At 37.1% G+C, this 19206-nt stretch overlaps 1 protein-coding gene across 1 annotated transcript in view; it reads left to right on the top strand.

Moving 5' to 3' along the window:
• The window catches only part of LOC113128321 (zeta-sarcoglycan-like), a 321035-nt gene that overhangs the window by 176255 nt on the left and 125574 nt on the right, over window positions 1–19206 (top strand). Inside the window, exon 2 of the mRNA XM_026303565.1 lies at window positions 5941–6150. Within this exon, the coding sequence (XP_026159350.1) occupies window positions 5941–6150 (210 nt within the window). The remainder of the gene's footprint in view (window positions 1–5940; window positions 6151–19206) is intronic.

Below are 19206 nucleotides of genomic sequence, written 5' to 3'. Positions count from 1 at the left end.
TCCCTGTTTGTGTGTGTGGATCTGTGTGTATGCATGGTTTTTGTTTGCTAGTGTTCCTGTGTGGCTGCTGGTGCATGTAGCTGCATTGTGATTTTGTGATTGTCCATTTGTGTGTTTGCTTGTTTGTGTGGGATTACTTTTTTTTCTGCATGCATGCATTTGAGTTGCTCACATTGTAAGAGTGTGTGTGTGTGTGTTTGGGATGGACATTTTGGGGACTTGGCTTCCTCATAGGGACCACATCCAGGTTTCCACCTTGCAAACTGTAATGAGAAAGATGAGAGTGAGGTCAGGATTAAGCAAATCATGGTGAGGGTTAAAGTTAGAGCAAGTCTCCAGGAAATGAATGAAAGTCAACCAAAAGTCCCCACAAGGAATAACAACAAACCTGCGTGCGTTTGAGTGTGAGCACATGAATGTGTGTGATCCATCCACTGACTGAACACCTGAGTGCCCACAGTGACAGAGAGGGATGGCAAACTGTCCAAACCAACAACATACAGCCAGCACCATGTGCTCCCAATTCGTTTGGCTTTGTGTTTTATCACACTGCCACAAACACATGCACACTCACGCACACGCACACGCACACACACGCACGCATTAAAAATGTAAAAAAAAAAAAAGAATGTACAGTAGATGCATAAAAACAGTGGGGTTTTTTTTTTTTGGCATGTCTAAGTATTTAACATGAAATCTGCTGATGTTTTATCTGTCACTTCTGTGCCATACATTTTTTTTGCTATCTACATTTTTATAATTTGTAACTGACTTAATCCAAAGCAATGTTTAATAAAAGTATTGATAATGTGATTTATTTTTAATATAGAACATCACATGACTTTCTTTTTTGAATGAAAATGAAGAATTTTTAAATCTCTTATAGTTTAAATATACCTTCTCCTAAAATTATATTTAGAAAATGAGTTGTTTTTCTACATAAATATGCTGCCATCTATTTCTGTAATTATTAAGAAAATCCAAGAAATGAGTGGCCAATTCAAGCAGCAATAGTCATTAGCAAAACACATCGTTGTTCAACACAGGAAGCAACTTAAGAGGGGGTATTTCTAAAAAAATATCAAAATTGAAAATCTTTCAGCACCTCTTTCAATTTTTTTGTTGAAAAAAAAAGGATTATTAATATACTAAAATGATTGACACTATATTAAATTATAATAACTGCACTATATTAAAAGCTATATTTGGGAATCATGTTGGCAGTCATTACACTGAGTGGATACACAAGGGAAGTTGCTTAAATTCATGCAATAGATCATTAGTGCAAGAAGGATGGCAGTAGTCTAATACTTTACTCCTAATAACTATAGAACACAATAACAGAAATCCAGCAGTTATTACTTAAAAAAGAAGCAACAGTGTCACTTTATTTATAACCAGCACTCCCTGGGTGCAGTGTTTTGTCATATAATTTATTACATTATGTTACAATAACTAAAATTGGTGGTTTTCTTTCTGCCCTCAAAAAATGAAGACAGATTTTTCTCTTGTGCAAATGATCAAGAAACCAAACAGTGTAGTAAAAACAAATACCTTCTGTGCATATTTCTGTCTATTTCAGAGAGTTTTCAATTTAACAGAAATAAAGCTGTAGTTCAGCTAATGCCTCTTTGTTATAACACGCCAACAACAGTAAAACTTAAAGAAAAAGTAATGGACATTAATGCTGAATTTTGTCTTGCTCATTAAAACTACAAATGAGATTTGCCCAAACTAAATCATTACCGCACTTGTGTATGTATAGTATGCTTTCCTCTGTGGCTTGCACCAAAAAGGCCAAAAGAAAGAGAAACAGAGTAGATGTCAAGGCCATCAGAGATATTGAAGCAGTAGTATTGATTGGCTATAAGCAGATGAGAGAAGAGTCGGGCTGTGTGATGCTGGCTGACAGATTCATTGGATCGCCCCCAGCACTTCACACATAGCAGCACCACCAGTTGGCTGCTGGCGCATACTAATTACACTTGACATGGATTTCAGTTATGAAACAAAATCTTAAGCTGCCTGATTCTGTGTCTACAGGTTCATCAGCCCATCCTTCTATTCATTATTCACACATGTCCATATCAAATCCACCCTTATACACGCATCTGTCTGTTTCACATACATTATCAGACAGCACATTTTGTACATTCACCACCTCTACTCACATTGTCCACCGATCTTACTTAATTCTTACTTAAGTAAGTAAGTACTTACTTACTTACTTACTTCCTTACACACAGTAGACTTCATATCCTGAATGACATTTTCTTTCAGCCCAGACCCAATCACTGTAAGGACCTGCAATATGAGGGAAAATTCGAGATTGCCCATTTGTCATAATATGTCTTGAAAGACTTTCATGTGAAATGAAGCTGCTTGAAAGATAAAATACATTTCATAGAAATATCTTCAACTAGCATCTGCTGTCTTACCATTTCTCATTATTAGCTGTTATTAAAGTAATGCTGTTTAGTTTGTGCTTCATATTTTTGTTGTTCTCTCTCTGCTCCCTTTCTCTAATTTGTCTTCCTTTTTGTCTATATCCCCTATTCCACTCATCTCAGCCTCAGTCTGTTGTTGCACAGGGATGTTTTGGTCCTATAGTACAGGGTTTCTGTTCCCTGATAAAGGTGCATGTTCTTTACTTCCACATAGTCAGGCAAATGTTTGTGGTGAAACAGCTAATAATTAATGTACATGATGGTAAATTTTCTGATTTCAAAATTTTCATGATTTGAAAAACACAGTTTATCAGCCTAGAGATATTTCACCAAACATGAAAAATACTGTAATTAATATACTGTTAATAGCGTTAATATACTGTATAGTGAAGTCTGATATAAGCAGGATCTTTGAGCAATCGACTACTGGCTCTGGTAAGGTCATTCTTAGATCACAATGATGGTATGCTATTGCTATAATGGTAACCATGGTGATGCGGCACTAGCTGTTGTTTTTATGGTTGTCTAGACATTATGATGTTAATAAAGTTAGGTCATGCTGTGCGGGTACTTCAGGCTGCAGTGCACCATGGGATTGATTGATGACTCTGTTGTCAGTTCAATCTAAGAAATGCATTGGAAGAGGGAGGGTGGGAACAGTGTCAGAGAGAAAAAGGGGGAGAACAAAATGAATTGACAACAGAGTGAAGAGTAAGAAAGAAATGAAGTGAGTTAGGAAAGCACGATAAAAAGAAAATGTAAACGGTAGGAAGTATGAAGTTAAAAGAAAATGATGAAATGGAGATGGAGTCAGATGGACAGAAAGATGCTTTTAATGTTAATTTAAACAGGAGGACGATGACAAAATAATGATGTGTGAAAGGCAGATAAATAGCCAAGAAAGTGATGGAAATGCAGAAAGAAAGGGAAAAGAAAGTGACAAAGGGTGTTCTGCAGCAAAGGTCTGTGTGAAAGATAATCTAAAAAATGCTGAATTAAATTGTGGCCACTATGTGGTGAGGAGAAAATAATATGGGTGTATGTGTGTGTGCCATTGACTTCCACTGTTTAAACATGCAGGAAAAAAATGCATTCTCAAACACCACCAAAATGTCCAGTCACTGAAACAATATTGTAGGAGAATTTCTTTATTGTGAAAAACAAACTCCATTAATCCATTATTCCACTTGACGGTCATTAAGCTGTCATTCCACTGGCATTAGTAAGAGCCTCACATCTCATATAAATTATGTGGATTACATTTACATCAAAATATTGGATGTATATTTAACCTGCACATTAAAGGTCACTTTGCTTTATCTTTCCTTTGCCAAACAAACTCCTTCAAAATCTAAATACTATGTTTTTCTTACTCTTAATTTTTAACAAATGTATTGCTCTGCTAAAGTTTTAATGATTGCTAGTCAAAGACTAATTGAATTCACGCTTCATAGTTGATGCAACTAAATGCGTTTCTGTGCACCTCTGGAGATGTTTCGGCTGATTTGCATTTCTGCCTGGATTTGATGTGTTTTTACTCTTATCACAGTTCAGTCCCCCAGTAGCTCTGTTAATTCAGGTGGAAAATGGCTCTTAAAGTGTAAAGGAAAACACACCACTGTGTTAGAAGTTTGTAACACGCCATTGCACTGCAGGACTGGTCATACTGTGGTTGGAGTGACTTCATTATCTTTTAGTTGGCGCTTTTCATAAAGTTTGAAGACTTTTGTTTAAACTTATCAAAATCAGTATATGTTAAATAGGATGGGAGAATTTAGAGATGGGGTAGCACGATGGCTGAGTGGTTAGCACTGTTGCCTCACAGCAAGAAGGTTTTTGGTTTGAAACCCATCAGGGACCTTTCTGTGTGGAGTTTGCATGTTCTCCCTGTGCTTGTGTGGGTTTTCTCCAGGTACTCTGGTTTCCTCCCACAGTCCAAAAACATGTATGTCAGGTTGATTGGTGACTCTAAATTGCCCATAGGAGTGAGTGTGAGTGTGTGAGGTTGTTTGTCTCTATGTGGCCCTGTGATGGACTGGTGACCTGTCCAGGGTGGACCCCTGCCTTTCACCCAAAGAGAGCTAGGATAGGCTCCAGCAGATCCCCATGACCCTACATAGGTATAGATAATGAATTAATTTAGAGATGGGGTAAGGCACTCAGTATTTGTAACCAGATTATATCGTATATTTGCTTCAATAGACATACTTAAAAATCTCAAACAAAAGTTCAGTTTCAACTGTGTTGCGGTTTTGCGTTGTCATGATTATCTCAATAAGACCACAGGTATTGCTTTGTGTGCATGAAACAGGACTCCTTGTCAAGATATCACTAATATTGTAGGTTGATATTTGCTTCTAAGACACTTCCACTGGAAACTAGACAAAACTTTAACTGGCCAAGTCTGCATTTCCTTCTTTTTTTCTGCAGGCAAGGCAAGAGTCAGCATTTGTTTCCCTATCACGGATTGTTGATATCATCATGTGAGACTATATGGAGAAAAAGCATTGCTCAGGGAAACAAAAAAAAAAAATCAGCTGCTAGGTACTAAGGTCATGCAGCCTCAGCAAATAAAGACATAATGTGTATGTGAAAGAAAGACTGAGGGAGACACACACAGAACTGACTTAGGAAGTGAATTAGAGACTGGGGAGGAGAGGGGTGAATGTGAGGTGGTGAGAGAAAGGTGAAGAGAGTGAGAGAGTTAGAGTTAGAGATAGTAGAGATAGTAGTGCCTTGCAGCCAGTGTCTATATCTCTTGCCACCAATGACTTCTCCTGCTGCACTACAACTAATGGACTCTGTCCTCCTCTGTTGTCTTATCTTCCTTCTGTGTATTTCCCTCTCTGTGTCTCTCTCCATCTGCTGACTGCTTGATGCCATGCTATATCTTCTCTTCACCGCTCCACCTCTATCTTATTTTTTGCTTTGGTGTTTCTCTTGTATACGTACTACTACTCTCTCACTTTTACACACCTTTCAATCTCTCATACTCCATGCCTATCATTGCCTCTCCTTTTCTGTCTAATTCAGCTTTTCCTCTTTATCTTCAATTGATTAATACTTTCCATCCTCCACCCCCTACACACACCAACACGACCAAAACCCCTAAAACTTTGTCATTTCCTCTTTCTGCCACATCTTAGTCTGCATGGAGAAAAAAAAGAGAAGTAAACATGTCTCTCCCTTTTTATTTAAAATGCTTCCCTTGCTATGCTTCTCTATCACTTGTGGAAAGCTGAACAAATTGAGATTTTCAGTCACAAATTTGCAATTTCTACTAAGAAATGAAGGAAGGTGGTAAAAATATAGCGGAGGCTGAATTTTGAATAAATGAATTTTAGGAGCTTAAGTAACTTTAGTCGTCAAATCGTGACTACTTATGTGAATGTGAAATAATACTGTTTTCATTTTAAATATTCAAAATTGAAGAGCTCATCCTCAGTAAATAAGTGATTCTTACATGTATTCCTCCTATCTGTGTTCCTGTCAGATGACCCAGGAGCAGTATATCCTTGCAGCACAGCCTAACCCACTTCACCAGCGGGGGGCATCAGTGTGCGGTGCCCAGGTTTATCCAGCAGTGGGAATTTATGGCTGGAGGAAGAGATGTTTGTACTTCTTCATTCTCCTTCTCCTTGTCACCATGATCGTCAACTTGGCACTAACCATCTGGATCCTCAAAGTCATGAACTTCACTCCGGTAAGAGGCATGCATGCATGTGTCATTAAATGTCAAGATGTATGGTTTTCTGTTTATGTGGCTGTTTAAGTGAGAAAGCTCTAAGAATTTTAATGTAATGCAGCATGAGAGTGATGATAAGATCAACAGGAGTTCAAGAGTAAATGTATGTGGCCTAACCATGCATTAGTAGTTACAAAAATTTATAAAGTGGATATTTTCCTTGTGGTGGTTAGCACTGTTCCTCACAGCAAGAAAGTTCGAATGGGATTTGAACACAGAGCCTTTCTTTGTGTAGAGTTTTCATGTTCTCCCTGTGTCTGTGTGGGTTTTCTCCAGGTAATCTGGCTTCCTCTCACAGTCCAAGGACATGCAGGTTATGGTTAGTGCAATTAGTGGCTTTAATGTGGCCACACATGTAAATGTGAGTTTCAGTCCTGCCATAGACACTTGCTGAAAATAAAGTGTGTTTACACATCAATCATGGTCATAATTCAGTTATCATATTATTCTGAGCACTTAGATTAATATTGGAATGTCATTATAGCAACAACTGCACTAATATGTGCTAGAATTTGTTTGTTTAAAGTTTGTTGAAATTTTTCAATGCAAAAAAGAAACAAAATTATATTTTGAACTTCTATATGTTGCTTAAGCAGCTTATTGCAAACTATAGTTATGTTTTATGGTCGACATCTATATTTTATGTTGGTGTGAGACAGCACCAGTCATTTCAGCAAATGCTCCAAAATAGAAAGTATCACTGATTGCAAAAAACATTCTCTGTCACAGAGCAAACTAGCTAAACACAGTTCCAGACAGTTCAATGTCCACCATCAGTCTGTTTAAAAGTTCTTAGTGGTCAATTGTATCAAAAGCAGTGTTCAGGTCTAGTAGCACCAAATCTGACAGCTAGATTAGTCCTGATATCATCAACTATTTTGACAAAGGCTGCTTCTGTGAACACAGAAGCTAGATTGTAACATTTGTAGCCAACATACAATTGTTTTATGTATATTAATATGTTGTAAATAATATTTCAATATCTTGGAGCACCAGGTTTTTTTTGACGATCAATGATAACAGTTATCAATTTAAATCTTTATAATCTGAAGGGTAAATTCTGAAAATAATGATTTGACAATTTGGGGAAAGATTGCTTAAATTTAGAAATTATGAGCTCAAAATTAGATTACAACTGAGACAGTGAGAGACACTAGCTTATCAATGTGAGTACTTAACTTTTTGTCTGGCCAGTTGGCTGAGGTTCAGCTGAACTGTTGAGTCCAGAGTATAAATGGCCATTGGAGTACCAAGAACTATGGTACCAATAAGGCCCAAAAACGCTGGCATTACCCGAACCTCTCCTTTCAGTCCAATCTTCTCTGGGATGTTGAGCAGAGTCAAATGGGTTGTTTGGTTTAGATAATTATCCGTAGCCAGCTGGTGCCACAGAAAAAAATTACATTAAATAAAAATCCAACTTATAGTTCTGTGGGGGATGAGCATAAATAAATAAATAAATCCTGTACCCTAAAATCCCCAAATTTGGGGACTTTGTGGAGCGATTAATAAACACGGCATGAAATAATACAGTAACACCGACAGAATATAGCATATTCCACATCAAATCAAACAGCAGAGCCTGAACTACATAAACCTTCTTTCCATGCTCCAAACACAACTAAAATGACAACTAAATAAATTATTAAGTATTAACGTCCATACCCCACCAACCCACTCGCCACAATTCCGGGTCTACCGCTACAGTACTTTATGAAATACGCACAATATGCACCTCAAATGAAAGTGGAGACTCCACAGATTCTGAAGATGTGCGTAAAAAAGGCAGTCGAAAGATAGAAGCCAAAACACAGCAACAGCAGAAATCCCTTTGCCAAACTATAACTGTAAAAATTGATCTTACCTTTGTCATTTGTCCATTAAAAACTGTATTTCACTGGTAAATCCATACTCCATTGTGTTAAGATGGATGCCTGTGTTACATTGAAATCATTCCGGGCGTTTCTGTGAAGTCTAGGACCCAAGAGAGAAATGTAACACCTCCCAATGCAGCAGCCTGGCCTTCCGCCCTCATGGCGTTCAACGGATTCTGATTGGCTGACTGTGCTGTTAATCTCATTTTGGACTATAGCGTCATTCTATTGGCTCTAAAGATTCAAACAAGATGTCAATCACTGAAATCGGCCAATCCGTTACAGAGATACAGCCCTGGGCAATGACATATGCAGAAGGAGCGATACAAACTCATTGACGTTTAGGGAGGAAAAAAGCTGAATTCTGGGGTGGCAGATTCGAAACTTTCCACTTAACTATTGTTTTTGAAAGTATTAAATACCATTAGTAATATATAAATAAAATATATAGGTTTAAACATGATAAAATACAAATAGCACACGTGGTGTCTAACTGCAATAATGCCATTTTTGGAATCCTGTCTAATTTTATTCTGCTTCAGTTTATCAGATTAAACAATTTCAGAGATAATTTTAACGTTTTATTATGATTTCATAAAGCTTTAGGGCTATTGCAGCATTATTCTAAAGAGATATACATTATAATACTGCTTTTTTTTAGGCAAGGCTGAAATTTTAAAATTTTTGCTGTGTGCCATCTTCATTTACTCCTCACCAGTAACACATATACTGATATTCTGATATATCTGAACAAATCTCACAAGTGTTCCCTTCAATATGACACCAAAAGTATTCAAATAGACCTTGTGGTTGCAGAGATATACTCATTTCAATATGGGTATGCAATTTTCGAGCAGAGTTCTAAAAAAATAGGCCTAGGTGATGATTTTACTAAAAAACAGAAAAACAAACAAAAGGTGGTCTTTGGAAAGGACTATCTGAATCGTTTCTTACTCTTTTATTCTTCTCTCCCAGTTAAAAAACAAATGAAAGAGTCATTAAAAAACTTGAACACTCTGTCTTTTGCTTGGGGGCTGGGGAGAGTGGGGAAAAAACTTGTAAAAAGGGGATAAAATGAGCACTGGGTTTGCTCTGATTGGTCTGTGCTCAGCTGACCACAATGGTGTACTCTGACTGGATTTAAAGTCACGCTTCGGAAGAGTACCACCTCTGTCTTCCTTTCAAGCGAAATAAAATTCATTCTTGAGAAAGAATATATTTTTAAAAATGGCTCATATAAAAAACCACCACCTTTCCAGTTAAAAGACATAATGATTCATAACATTTCATAACGCAGAGAGTAAACACTAAACATTTCCAGCATTGAACAGTGTTGCACAAAGCATCAGTGAATGCTAATGTAACTCACTGCTAATGCAACTCACACACATTCCCGTTGGGGCTACTTTTACGCAAGAGGTGCTATACAATAAACATTTACATCTAGACAATGCTTTGGTAGTAATACTTTCAGTAGGTTGTGTTTGTACAGATTATTGTGACTTTCTAAGCTTTTGTTCACTCCCTCGTAACAGGTTCACTTTTAACTAGAAGATGGCACTAGTAGAAATAATCCAGCTGTTAAGGGCAGGAAAGGACTCTGGACACTGAAAGGAATTTCTGTTGGTGTCATAAATCTGTTCTCATCATTGTTGTCATCAGACAGTTTTTTGAGCCTTTAGCATTTGTTGCAGTGTTTTAACTTCAATTACTGCTCGGAGGGATGCAATTGTGAACATTTTTAACATATCTCAATGTCTTTCCTGTCCTGTTTAAGTATCAGTCACTATTTTGAGTTTAGCCATGTATAAATCCTTTGTTAGGATAAATTCCTGGCTGCATATTTTTAACACATTTTGTTGAAGAAAGAAAGACGCTACTTAAATCACTACTGTAAAATTTTCCTTTAAAATTGAAGATCAGAAATGGTTCTGTAGTAACTTGACAGATCAAGAGTACTTTTTTAAAAAAGAGGCTTAACAATTGAATTCCTAAAGGCTGGAAGAAAACACCCTGGTACAGAGTGGCTGAAAATGAATAACTACTTTACAAGTTAAACTTTCACTTTATGAGCACATTCACACCTTTAGTGAAGCTTATCATTATTGTCAGTCTAACATTAAAAACAAGTCACATTAAAAAAATGTTTCACACATATAGACACAGAATTTTGAATGAAGTTTGGCTGAACTCTCATTTCTATCATAACCAAACAAATAACATCTAACTGGCTGCAGCATAATGAAGGCCTTTCTCAAACTTTTGTTTTGTTTGGAGTTGCCAGATGTGATTCTCATGTGATGCTGTGAGGAGAAAAAGAGATTTGCTTTTGAAGAGACAGCTTTGGCAGGAAATTGGAGGAGTGGGACTTATGGGGATAGACATTTACATGTTTGTGTGTGTGTGTGCATGAGAGAGAGACAAAAAGAGAGAAAAACCACAGAAAGTATATATGTATGTGTTTGTGTGCATGCCATACATTATTCAGCATTTGTTTATGGTGGTGTTTGTGTATGTTTTTAGGCTTTTCTGGCTTCTCTGTTTCTATACCCACAATAATGTGTGTCCTCCCCTGAGTCCTTTGGGCTTTCACTGCAGAGAAATTCAATTTCAGTTGTCACTCACCCATCAGCCTGCCTAATTCCTGGTCTGGACTAGACTACAATGTGTGTCCACAAATGTACGTGTGCAATGTGTGCCACGTGTTTGTCATCTCAATACCTGCTCGTTCTGCAATGTTTTGTCTTCAAACACAGTCTGTAATCTGCTGATCTGCACGGTAGCATAATGAACAATTATGATACATGCATACATGCATTTTTTTAAAAAGCTCCTCTTGCACATTGATGTCATAAACCAAATGTGATTTATTAGCATTAAAAATTGCATTTATACCTCAATGAGTTCTGCTACCTCTAACACAAAGTTCCTCAGTGGTAAAATGGTAAAATAAAAATGAGATTGATAAAATGAGATTTAGTCTCCAAAGAAGGACTCCTATGTGTAACACTGAGCAGCACCTTTGTGTATTTTTATCAAACTAATAAATACCACATTAAAGTGATAAATGTTTGAAGTTTTGACATTAAAACTGTCACTGGTCTGTTATTTGCCTCAGCTTTCTTACATACACGTAATGATAGTAAAGTTTTACTGGCAGTGTGAAGTGTGCTTTTTTATTTTTAAATCCTGATTGGCTGCCAATCAGTGGGGGCATAAAATAAAACTTTATTCTTGTGGTAGTTTTCAGACCAGAGGGTGCTTTAAAGATGATAAAACAACAATTGTAAAATCAATAAAAATGACCAACATTAATTACAAATGGGGTTATAGCTGCATAAAATAAAGTTGCAAAAGGGACATACAGCAGGAATTAAACAGGCAAAAACAAATTTAGCTTATGACTGGCTCATAAAACAAGAGAGACAGGCAAAGTCAGTTAGTACTATAGATAGAGTGTCTCAGAAATGGGGTACAGATCTCTACAGATCTTTAATGATATTGAATGAACGATAGTTTATATTTTCACTTCAAACCACCAGCCCCCCTTTGAATGTGAGTGTGTAAAATTGACAGAACACTTAATAAGCATCATGCCACATTTAATGCATATGCATTCCATTTTTAAATTTTAATTTACTTTGTATGTTAACACTTAACAGCCTTACAGAAGAAAAGTACCAATGCTACATTTTAAATAAAGATATATGATGTTTATTGCCAAGGGGGATTAAAGGGAAGAATGAGGAGAAATATGCGGCTTCCTCTGTGTATAGAATTTACCCACTACTGTTTAGCAGGTGATTTAAATTTGTCATTTCCTCAAGGCAAACGGGATGATAGGTACATGATCCCAATTAACGGATAGGGTACTCTTTGCTGTCACAGCTGCATTTGTGATTTACAATGATGTGTATATTTTTTCAGAAAAGCCTTGCCTACTGTAGTTTTGAGTTTCAAATCTAATCTTAGAGAATAGCGTGGTGTAGAGAGAGAGAGAGAGAGAGAAGGAAACAGCAATTGGAGTGAGGAAGACGGGCAGGGAGGAGGGTGAATGATGCATGGAAGAAGACAGATAGAAAAAGGGAGGGAGAGCAGGTGATAGGAGTAAGTGTATGTGTGTGGTTTAAATAGAGTGTCCCATCATCCACGCTCAGCTTCTTCTCCCTGTCCTCTGCCTCTGGGGTCCTTGGGGACTTGGAGAAGTATCTGTTTCACCGCCTCATGGAGTGGAAGTGAGCAGATGATGAGCTGGCAGAGACAGACATAGAGTGGAGTTTGATGTGCGGCCGTGTGAGTCTAATGCTGGTCATTAATGTCCACTCACTTTCATTATCTTCTGTTGGTTTGTTCAGTTGCATTTCAAATGATCAAAACATACATGTTTTTTTGTTATTGACAAACTACATAGGATATCCCTTTTTTAGTTACACTGGTTAATGTGACCTCTGACTTTATTAGATCTTAGTAGAATTTAATTCTACTTTATTAATACCAGAAACTTAAAAAATGGATTAAACTCATTTCCCATGTTGTTAAAAGCCTGCATTGTGTTTATTATTCCGTATATTCAATTCTATTTGAAGTGATAACACCTAAGATTAATCACTGTACATTACAGCAAATTCTATTCAGCACTATAATGTACTTAATAAGAGGTCAGTGATTAATTTCAGAACTAGTTCCAGAGTAAAAAAAATATTAATTAATTATTAATTATGTAATTTAAATCCCCATAATCCTAATTTTTGAGATATTTCACCTAACATCATAAATTAAGTAATAACCCTGTGGATTTGGATATTGAAGTTAACAGTATAACAGTGCATAAGGTTAAATGGTATGACTGTTATAATGTGACATGGTCATGGTCAAAGATATAAACGTGTTTTTTTTTGTTTGTTTGTGTGTACTTGTGTATATTAGTGTGCATGAGTGTGTGTTTGTCTGTGGGAGGTTAAAATGTGCTGATGAAGGCAATATGAGCTCCCAAACCTGCTGTTGTCAGCTCATCATTTTGACCAACCACCATCATTAAGGCTATTCACACCTGTACTGTTTAAGTTATCTCACTCTCTCTCTGACATATATATACACACACACACACACACACACACAGACAGTCATGTCTCACTGTAGTTGTGAGCACAATCATAGACAAAATGCATTCCCTAGACTCTAACCATAATTCTAACCCTAACCCGAAAACAAAGTCTTAACCCTCAAAAAAACATTTTAAGGTGTGAGGACCGGCCACAATGTCCTCACAAGAATGGTATCACTGCATGCTGCCACACCAGTTTCATTGTGCTTTGGCATTGATTTTACTGAAAGAATGAACAACATTCTTTCAAGCGATAGTCCCTCATTTGTTGTTTTGATGAAGATAGTGGTGGTGGAGAGCACCATGAACACATCAGTCCAAAATGTCCCATAGGTGTTCATCTGGGTTGAGACCTGGTGACCAAAGCATATAATTTACATTATTTTCATACTCCTCAAACCATTCACCGATCCCTTGTGTGTGCAATGTTTCATCATAGGATAAAGGAAGTGACCCTTCTCTTCAATGGGACAAGATCCAAACCATAGCAGCAAATAGAGCCATTGGACCTCCACACTGTTGTGGCTTTTAGGTTTTTCCTGAAATTACGGTGGCCGACAAGGGCAAACACGCCGCAACAGCCAAAACACATGCAAGAGAGAAAACACACGCAAAAGAGAAAAAACACACGAGAGATAACATGCGTGTGTTTTTGCTTTTGCGCCGTTTCTCTCTTGAATGTGTTTTTGCCATTGCAGCATTGAAAAATAGACACATCTTTGCACTTTTAGGTACATTATATTTTGTAATATTAGAACTACTATCCATTGATCTATATTTTGATTACATCTGGGATTTCATCTATGAGGCAAAACCAAAAACCACTCAACAAGCGAGAAAAAGGATAGTGTAAATCATCCAAGGAAATGGTATTTGAAGTTTTGCTGATATTAAGTTGCAGTGATAGCTTTGATTGTGCAGTTTACTGTAGAAACTGGAAACGTGTGTGCAGCAGCTGTGCTGAGAGACATTTAGGGTTTTAAGGCTACATTAAGATCAGTGTAACAGCAGAAGGGTTAAATCATTAATGGAGTAATTGCTGCTCTGCCTGTGTACATAGTGCACAGTTCCTCTCTCAGTTTGGAGACACAGGTATCAATCTTGTTACTGTTTGATCGTTACAGCAGTTTCAGAAAGTCAAAGATGATGAGGGATTTTTTACGTTTTATCATCAGGAGTTGCCAATATGGTAATACTGAATGAGGCAGAGTTCATCTCTGGTGGGCTTTAACCCAGTTTAACCCCTTACGGTACAAAGAGGTGATAAAACTGTTTATTTCTGCTGGTAGTTCAACATGTAATAAGTCCCTACAATTTCAAAGTATATTGCAATTAAATTTGCAGGGGCTTGACTGTGAAACATGTGAGTAAAGTGTCAAACTACTTCTGTCAGTCGATCACTGGAAAATTATCATGTGCACCTTACTTATTCTTATAAGGTAATTTTTCATGTTCTAATAAGGATGTAGGCTTTGCAACAGTCATGGGAACACTCAATTTGTACTTGTCCTTTTTTTAGTTCATTAAGCCATTGAGCTCGGTGACATTCCCTTCATCTCCTGTTCTATTTGGCTTACATGAAGTAATTACTTTGACAGGTTGAATAAGTTGTGCTGTAGCTTTCTCACCTCGGCTGGACCATGACCTGTGCCTGTAATTATCATCCTTGCGGTGGCACTGGAAACCAAACAAATGTCATCCTCTTAAGACCACACTGCAATACACATTTCACAAGCACAAAACAGGAATTTCATTGGGTTCAGTAAGGTTTTACCTGATGTATTGAGATTTAACTTCAATCGCCATTTTTTTTAGGAGTCTTTCCTTAAGATCAAAATCTCTTCTGGCTGGTCAGTAGATTGAAAATGCAGTTGTGGCTTTGTAGGATTATTTATTATTATGGCTATCAGTTAAATTGGTAATACAGAAAAGACATGGAATTTTTTACTTCAAGATAACACAAAGCTGTACGTCTTTGCATGATTTTATTGATGTAAAGTATATTAAATATTCTACTGTGTCCCTGCTTCTCCTGTGGAGTTTTTGACCAATGCAAGAACTTTTTTTTAGCAAATCTTTATATTGTTCATTTTGTGTCCTACAGACGAGCACCTGCATAATAAAAACACACATACACACTGACAACATACATATTTCCTGACTGCAGAGGATGGTAACAGTTTATTATGACATCCACAAACAAATGTAAAACAAAGAAATGTTGGTTTTATGTTGTATAAAACAACATATATATAGGTATATATATAGGTATATTCTTTTTAACAAATAGACTCAGAGGACAAACTTTGGTAAGATTATATAGAGGTTTTACTTGCAAGAAGTAGCAGTCACACAGCACCTTGGTATAGAGTCACTGGCTGCTTGCAGCCTAACACATCAGTTTTCATGGTAACACAAAAGGGAGGTGATGTCCCACAGAAAGACATCTGGGCCCTTATCAAATAGTCAAGGTTAGAGCAAACTGTTCTCACTGAGAGCAAAAATTATATTTCCATAATACACAATAGGCCCTATTCAGAAGTGTTTCAGTTATACTACAGTAAGGTGGATTAGGTGACTTGAGGGTATTTTAATTCCTCTAACATTTTAAAACATTCAAAAAATGCTTTGCATATGTTATTTTGAATATGCTACCTAGGATTAGCAATGACAAAGAAGACTGTGATACAAACTCAACATTCAAACAAGATTTAACAGCATTATGCACATAGTTTGACACAGGATGTCTGAGGAATGTAGGCCTAAGTCTCTATGATAATAAATGTATAGTGCATCATCAAAGATGTCCCAGGCATGTCCCAGTGGTTAAGACTTTATATCACCATCTGCACAAAACAAGGATGTTTTTTTATAGCAAGGTTTGCAACATTTCAACATCTCACTGAAAGAGGCAAGAACTTTGAATCACTTCACTTTGTCCCCAAAGAATCACTTTGATGTGTATTTGTATGTACAGACCCATGGGTATTTTTTCCTGTGACAAAGTAGTGTCTAGATGAAACCTAAATCTGAATTAGTCCACACTTCAGCCCTATTATTTCAAGCGGCAATACGTCAAACAATGACAAATAATTAACACACACACAAACATAAACCACTGACACCCTGACTCTTTGTGCAGCTCTATAATCTCAGTATGTGTGCCCTTCTGTGTATGTCTTTACGGTATATATGTGAAGGCAAAATATCCATCAGTCAGCAGTTTTGGCCTTGTTATCTCCGCTGGCACTATGTCAAAGATATAAACATGATATATAATAAATAATACACAAATCTTAATGGAGTAGGTGTGTGTGTATGCCTCTTGGAAGTGTGTGGTTAATAGTCAAATAGAACCTTTGTTTGTGTAGAGTGTCTTTAGGGATTTGATATGAGTTTATGTCTTTATGCTTACATGCTTGCCTGTGTGTGTGTGTGTGTGTGTGTGTGTGTGTGTGTATATATATATAGAGAGAGAGTATACTGAGGGTTTATGAGACACAAAACCTTAAAGACACTTAAATTTTTCCCACCACCCCTGTGGTGTGGGCATCTTCTCTGCATGGCTACTAAAATTTTACAAGACATGTATACATTTTTGCAAAACCCTTTGTTATTAAATAGTCCCTTTTGCCTGCTTCTTTTGAAATGACAGAGTTAGCTGGAGCAAATGAAGCATGCAGGGGGTTGTCACACAAAAGTGGAAAGTGGGCGAGATGATCTTGTGCTGACCTTCTCGCTTTTACAATCTCTCTACATTCACTCTGATGAGGATAATGATTACAGTGAGGCCAGAGATGTCTGAACACAGATACATGCATGCTGCATTGCATAGGGAGAGGCTACTTTAGTGTCATCTTCAAATAGCCACTTAGTAATGACCCTAAATTCAAAGCATTCAGGCGTTAATTTGACTTTTCTCTCTGAGTTAAATTGCTGAAGTGTGTAGACCAGCCAGAGAAGCCCTTGTCTCAGACTTCTAAAAGCTTCAACTTTGCTGAAAACCTGTTAAAAATCTGGAACAATGTTTATTCTTCTTAAACTTCTTAAAGACTTCACTGACCAGTTTGCTATTACCAGTTGAAAATGTCTGTGTGAGCCTTGTAAATGACAGGTAAATATAAATATTTTACATTGCTGTCAGGCCACTAATTAGTTTTCATGTTTCTTTATGTAACTCCAACCAGAAAGGAAACTGTAATTCCTACTTATTTTACATGCTTTTTCTATATTTGTTGAGAACTGTGCTCAACAGATGTCTACATGTTGCACATGGACACTTGAGCAGACTGACTGAGACGCCCCCTGGTTGTCTTTTTACATCTTGAATCATTTGTTGACTGCAAAATTGTATGTCTTACTTATAGCATTGGCAGTATATTAGCAGTGGAAAGATGTGATGGATAACCTCTCTGGCTTTGGAATGCACCATTTAAAACCTCAGGTGAACTCCAAGTGAATTTCTTTATTGTTCAGACAGACTTCAGTATTCGTAAGAATCGAGAGATGTATTGTCTGTTCCAACTGTGAATTAAATGATTTCTAAAAGAGATGAAAGTTTAATGATCTCCATGGGGATGTTGGATCATTGCAGCAGAAAATAAGATACAGTAAAGGGAAACACCAGGTTCTAAATAAGAACAGGGAAAATGAGGTGACATCAAACATAACAAAGCAGATAATTATAACAATGTATTCAGCACAGTCATGTATAATAACAATACTGTATATCAATTACAGCATGTGGCAGTTAGCAAAATGACATCATAACATGAAGATTATCAATGAATTGAAGTATGCATGGTCCCTGTGTGCCTTTATGTGCTCCCAACAATGTCTGAGCATGTTCCTGTATCAGGGCAACAGTGAGTGGTGGACCTGCCAATTCTGGTGTTCTCTGGTAAATGACAGTTGGGTTGGTGCTAGGATGTGAGCACAGGTCCAACTAGAGGACACCAGGACCTCATGCCGCCATCATGAAGTCTGTTTCTGACAGAAACAATCAGAATCATGCACACCAGAGGTCATTTTGTTGGGCAGTTGCAGTGCTCCTTTTGTTTCTTCTTGCACAAGGGAGCAGATACTGGTCCTGCTGCTGGATTGTTGCCTGTCTATGGCCCTCAATGTGCCGTTTAGGAGTAACTGGACTACCTGTGCAACCGGACTGGGCTGTAGATCCTGCCTCACAATGCACCATGCCATTTACATTTCAAACTTGAGGGCAGATCTAAAGAATGCCTTGTCAATTGTGTTGCCATCAATAGTTATGATTAATTCCCACTGCTGAAAGTCTAAAAAGCTACAGGAGTTTTAAACTTTAAAGTGTATTTTAATAGTTTTGGTTGATACATATCATATCTGCATTTGTACTGTCTTGTGGAATTATAACAAGATTTAGACTTAGGGATAACTAAAATCAAATGAGTCAACACACTTGCAGGTTCTAGAGTAAACATTTGTTTCACGTATTACCCTGTATGATTTTCATTAATGATGTCTTTTGACTTCCCTAATCCTGAGCAAAAAGGGGACTTACAGAATGATGACTGAAAGAATGTTTGGGCTTCTGGCTTGTTTGTAATGATTTGTAAACTTTTTCTAGCTTTCATTGATTTTCTTTCAGAAAAATAAGGGGCCTTTTTACATTTGATGCACCTTCATGCTTTGAAAATGTGTGGTTCCATGTTAGTAAATACACCCAGCAGAGTAACACTGCACCTTTGAGGCGCCTTTGCTGTATTTTAAAGGACACTTCTATTTAAAACCACTCTGTAAAAGTTTTAGAAACCATCAGAGCTCTCGGTGTAGTTATGAGATTTGGAGTTTATAAAAGCAACTCTGCTGTGCCATAGTGAGTTGAGTGAAAACAAACTTTAAGGCAATTTTCAAATTTTGTTGATCATATTTGTTTATATCAACCTCAGGTATCACTCCAACTTTGTAATATCCTTATGTTTCTCCTCTTGAAAACAATACATCAAGAGTTTGACTTGCCTATAGATTCTTTACCCCTAAATATCTACACATTCACTTATG

Source organism: Mastacembelus armatus, chromosome 1, assembly GCF_900324485.2.
Source record: "Mastacembelus armatus chromosome 1, fMasArm1.2, whole genome shotgun sequence".
Lineage (NCBI taxonomy): Eukaryota > Metazoa > Chordata > Actinopteri > Synbranchiformes > Mastacembelidae > Mastacembelus > Mastacembelus armatus.
This window is presented reverse-complemented; position numbering and strand designations above follow the sequence as displayed.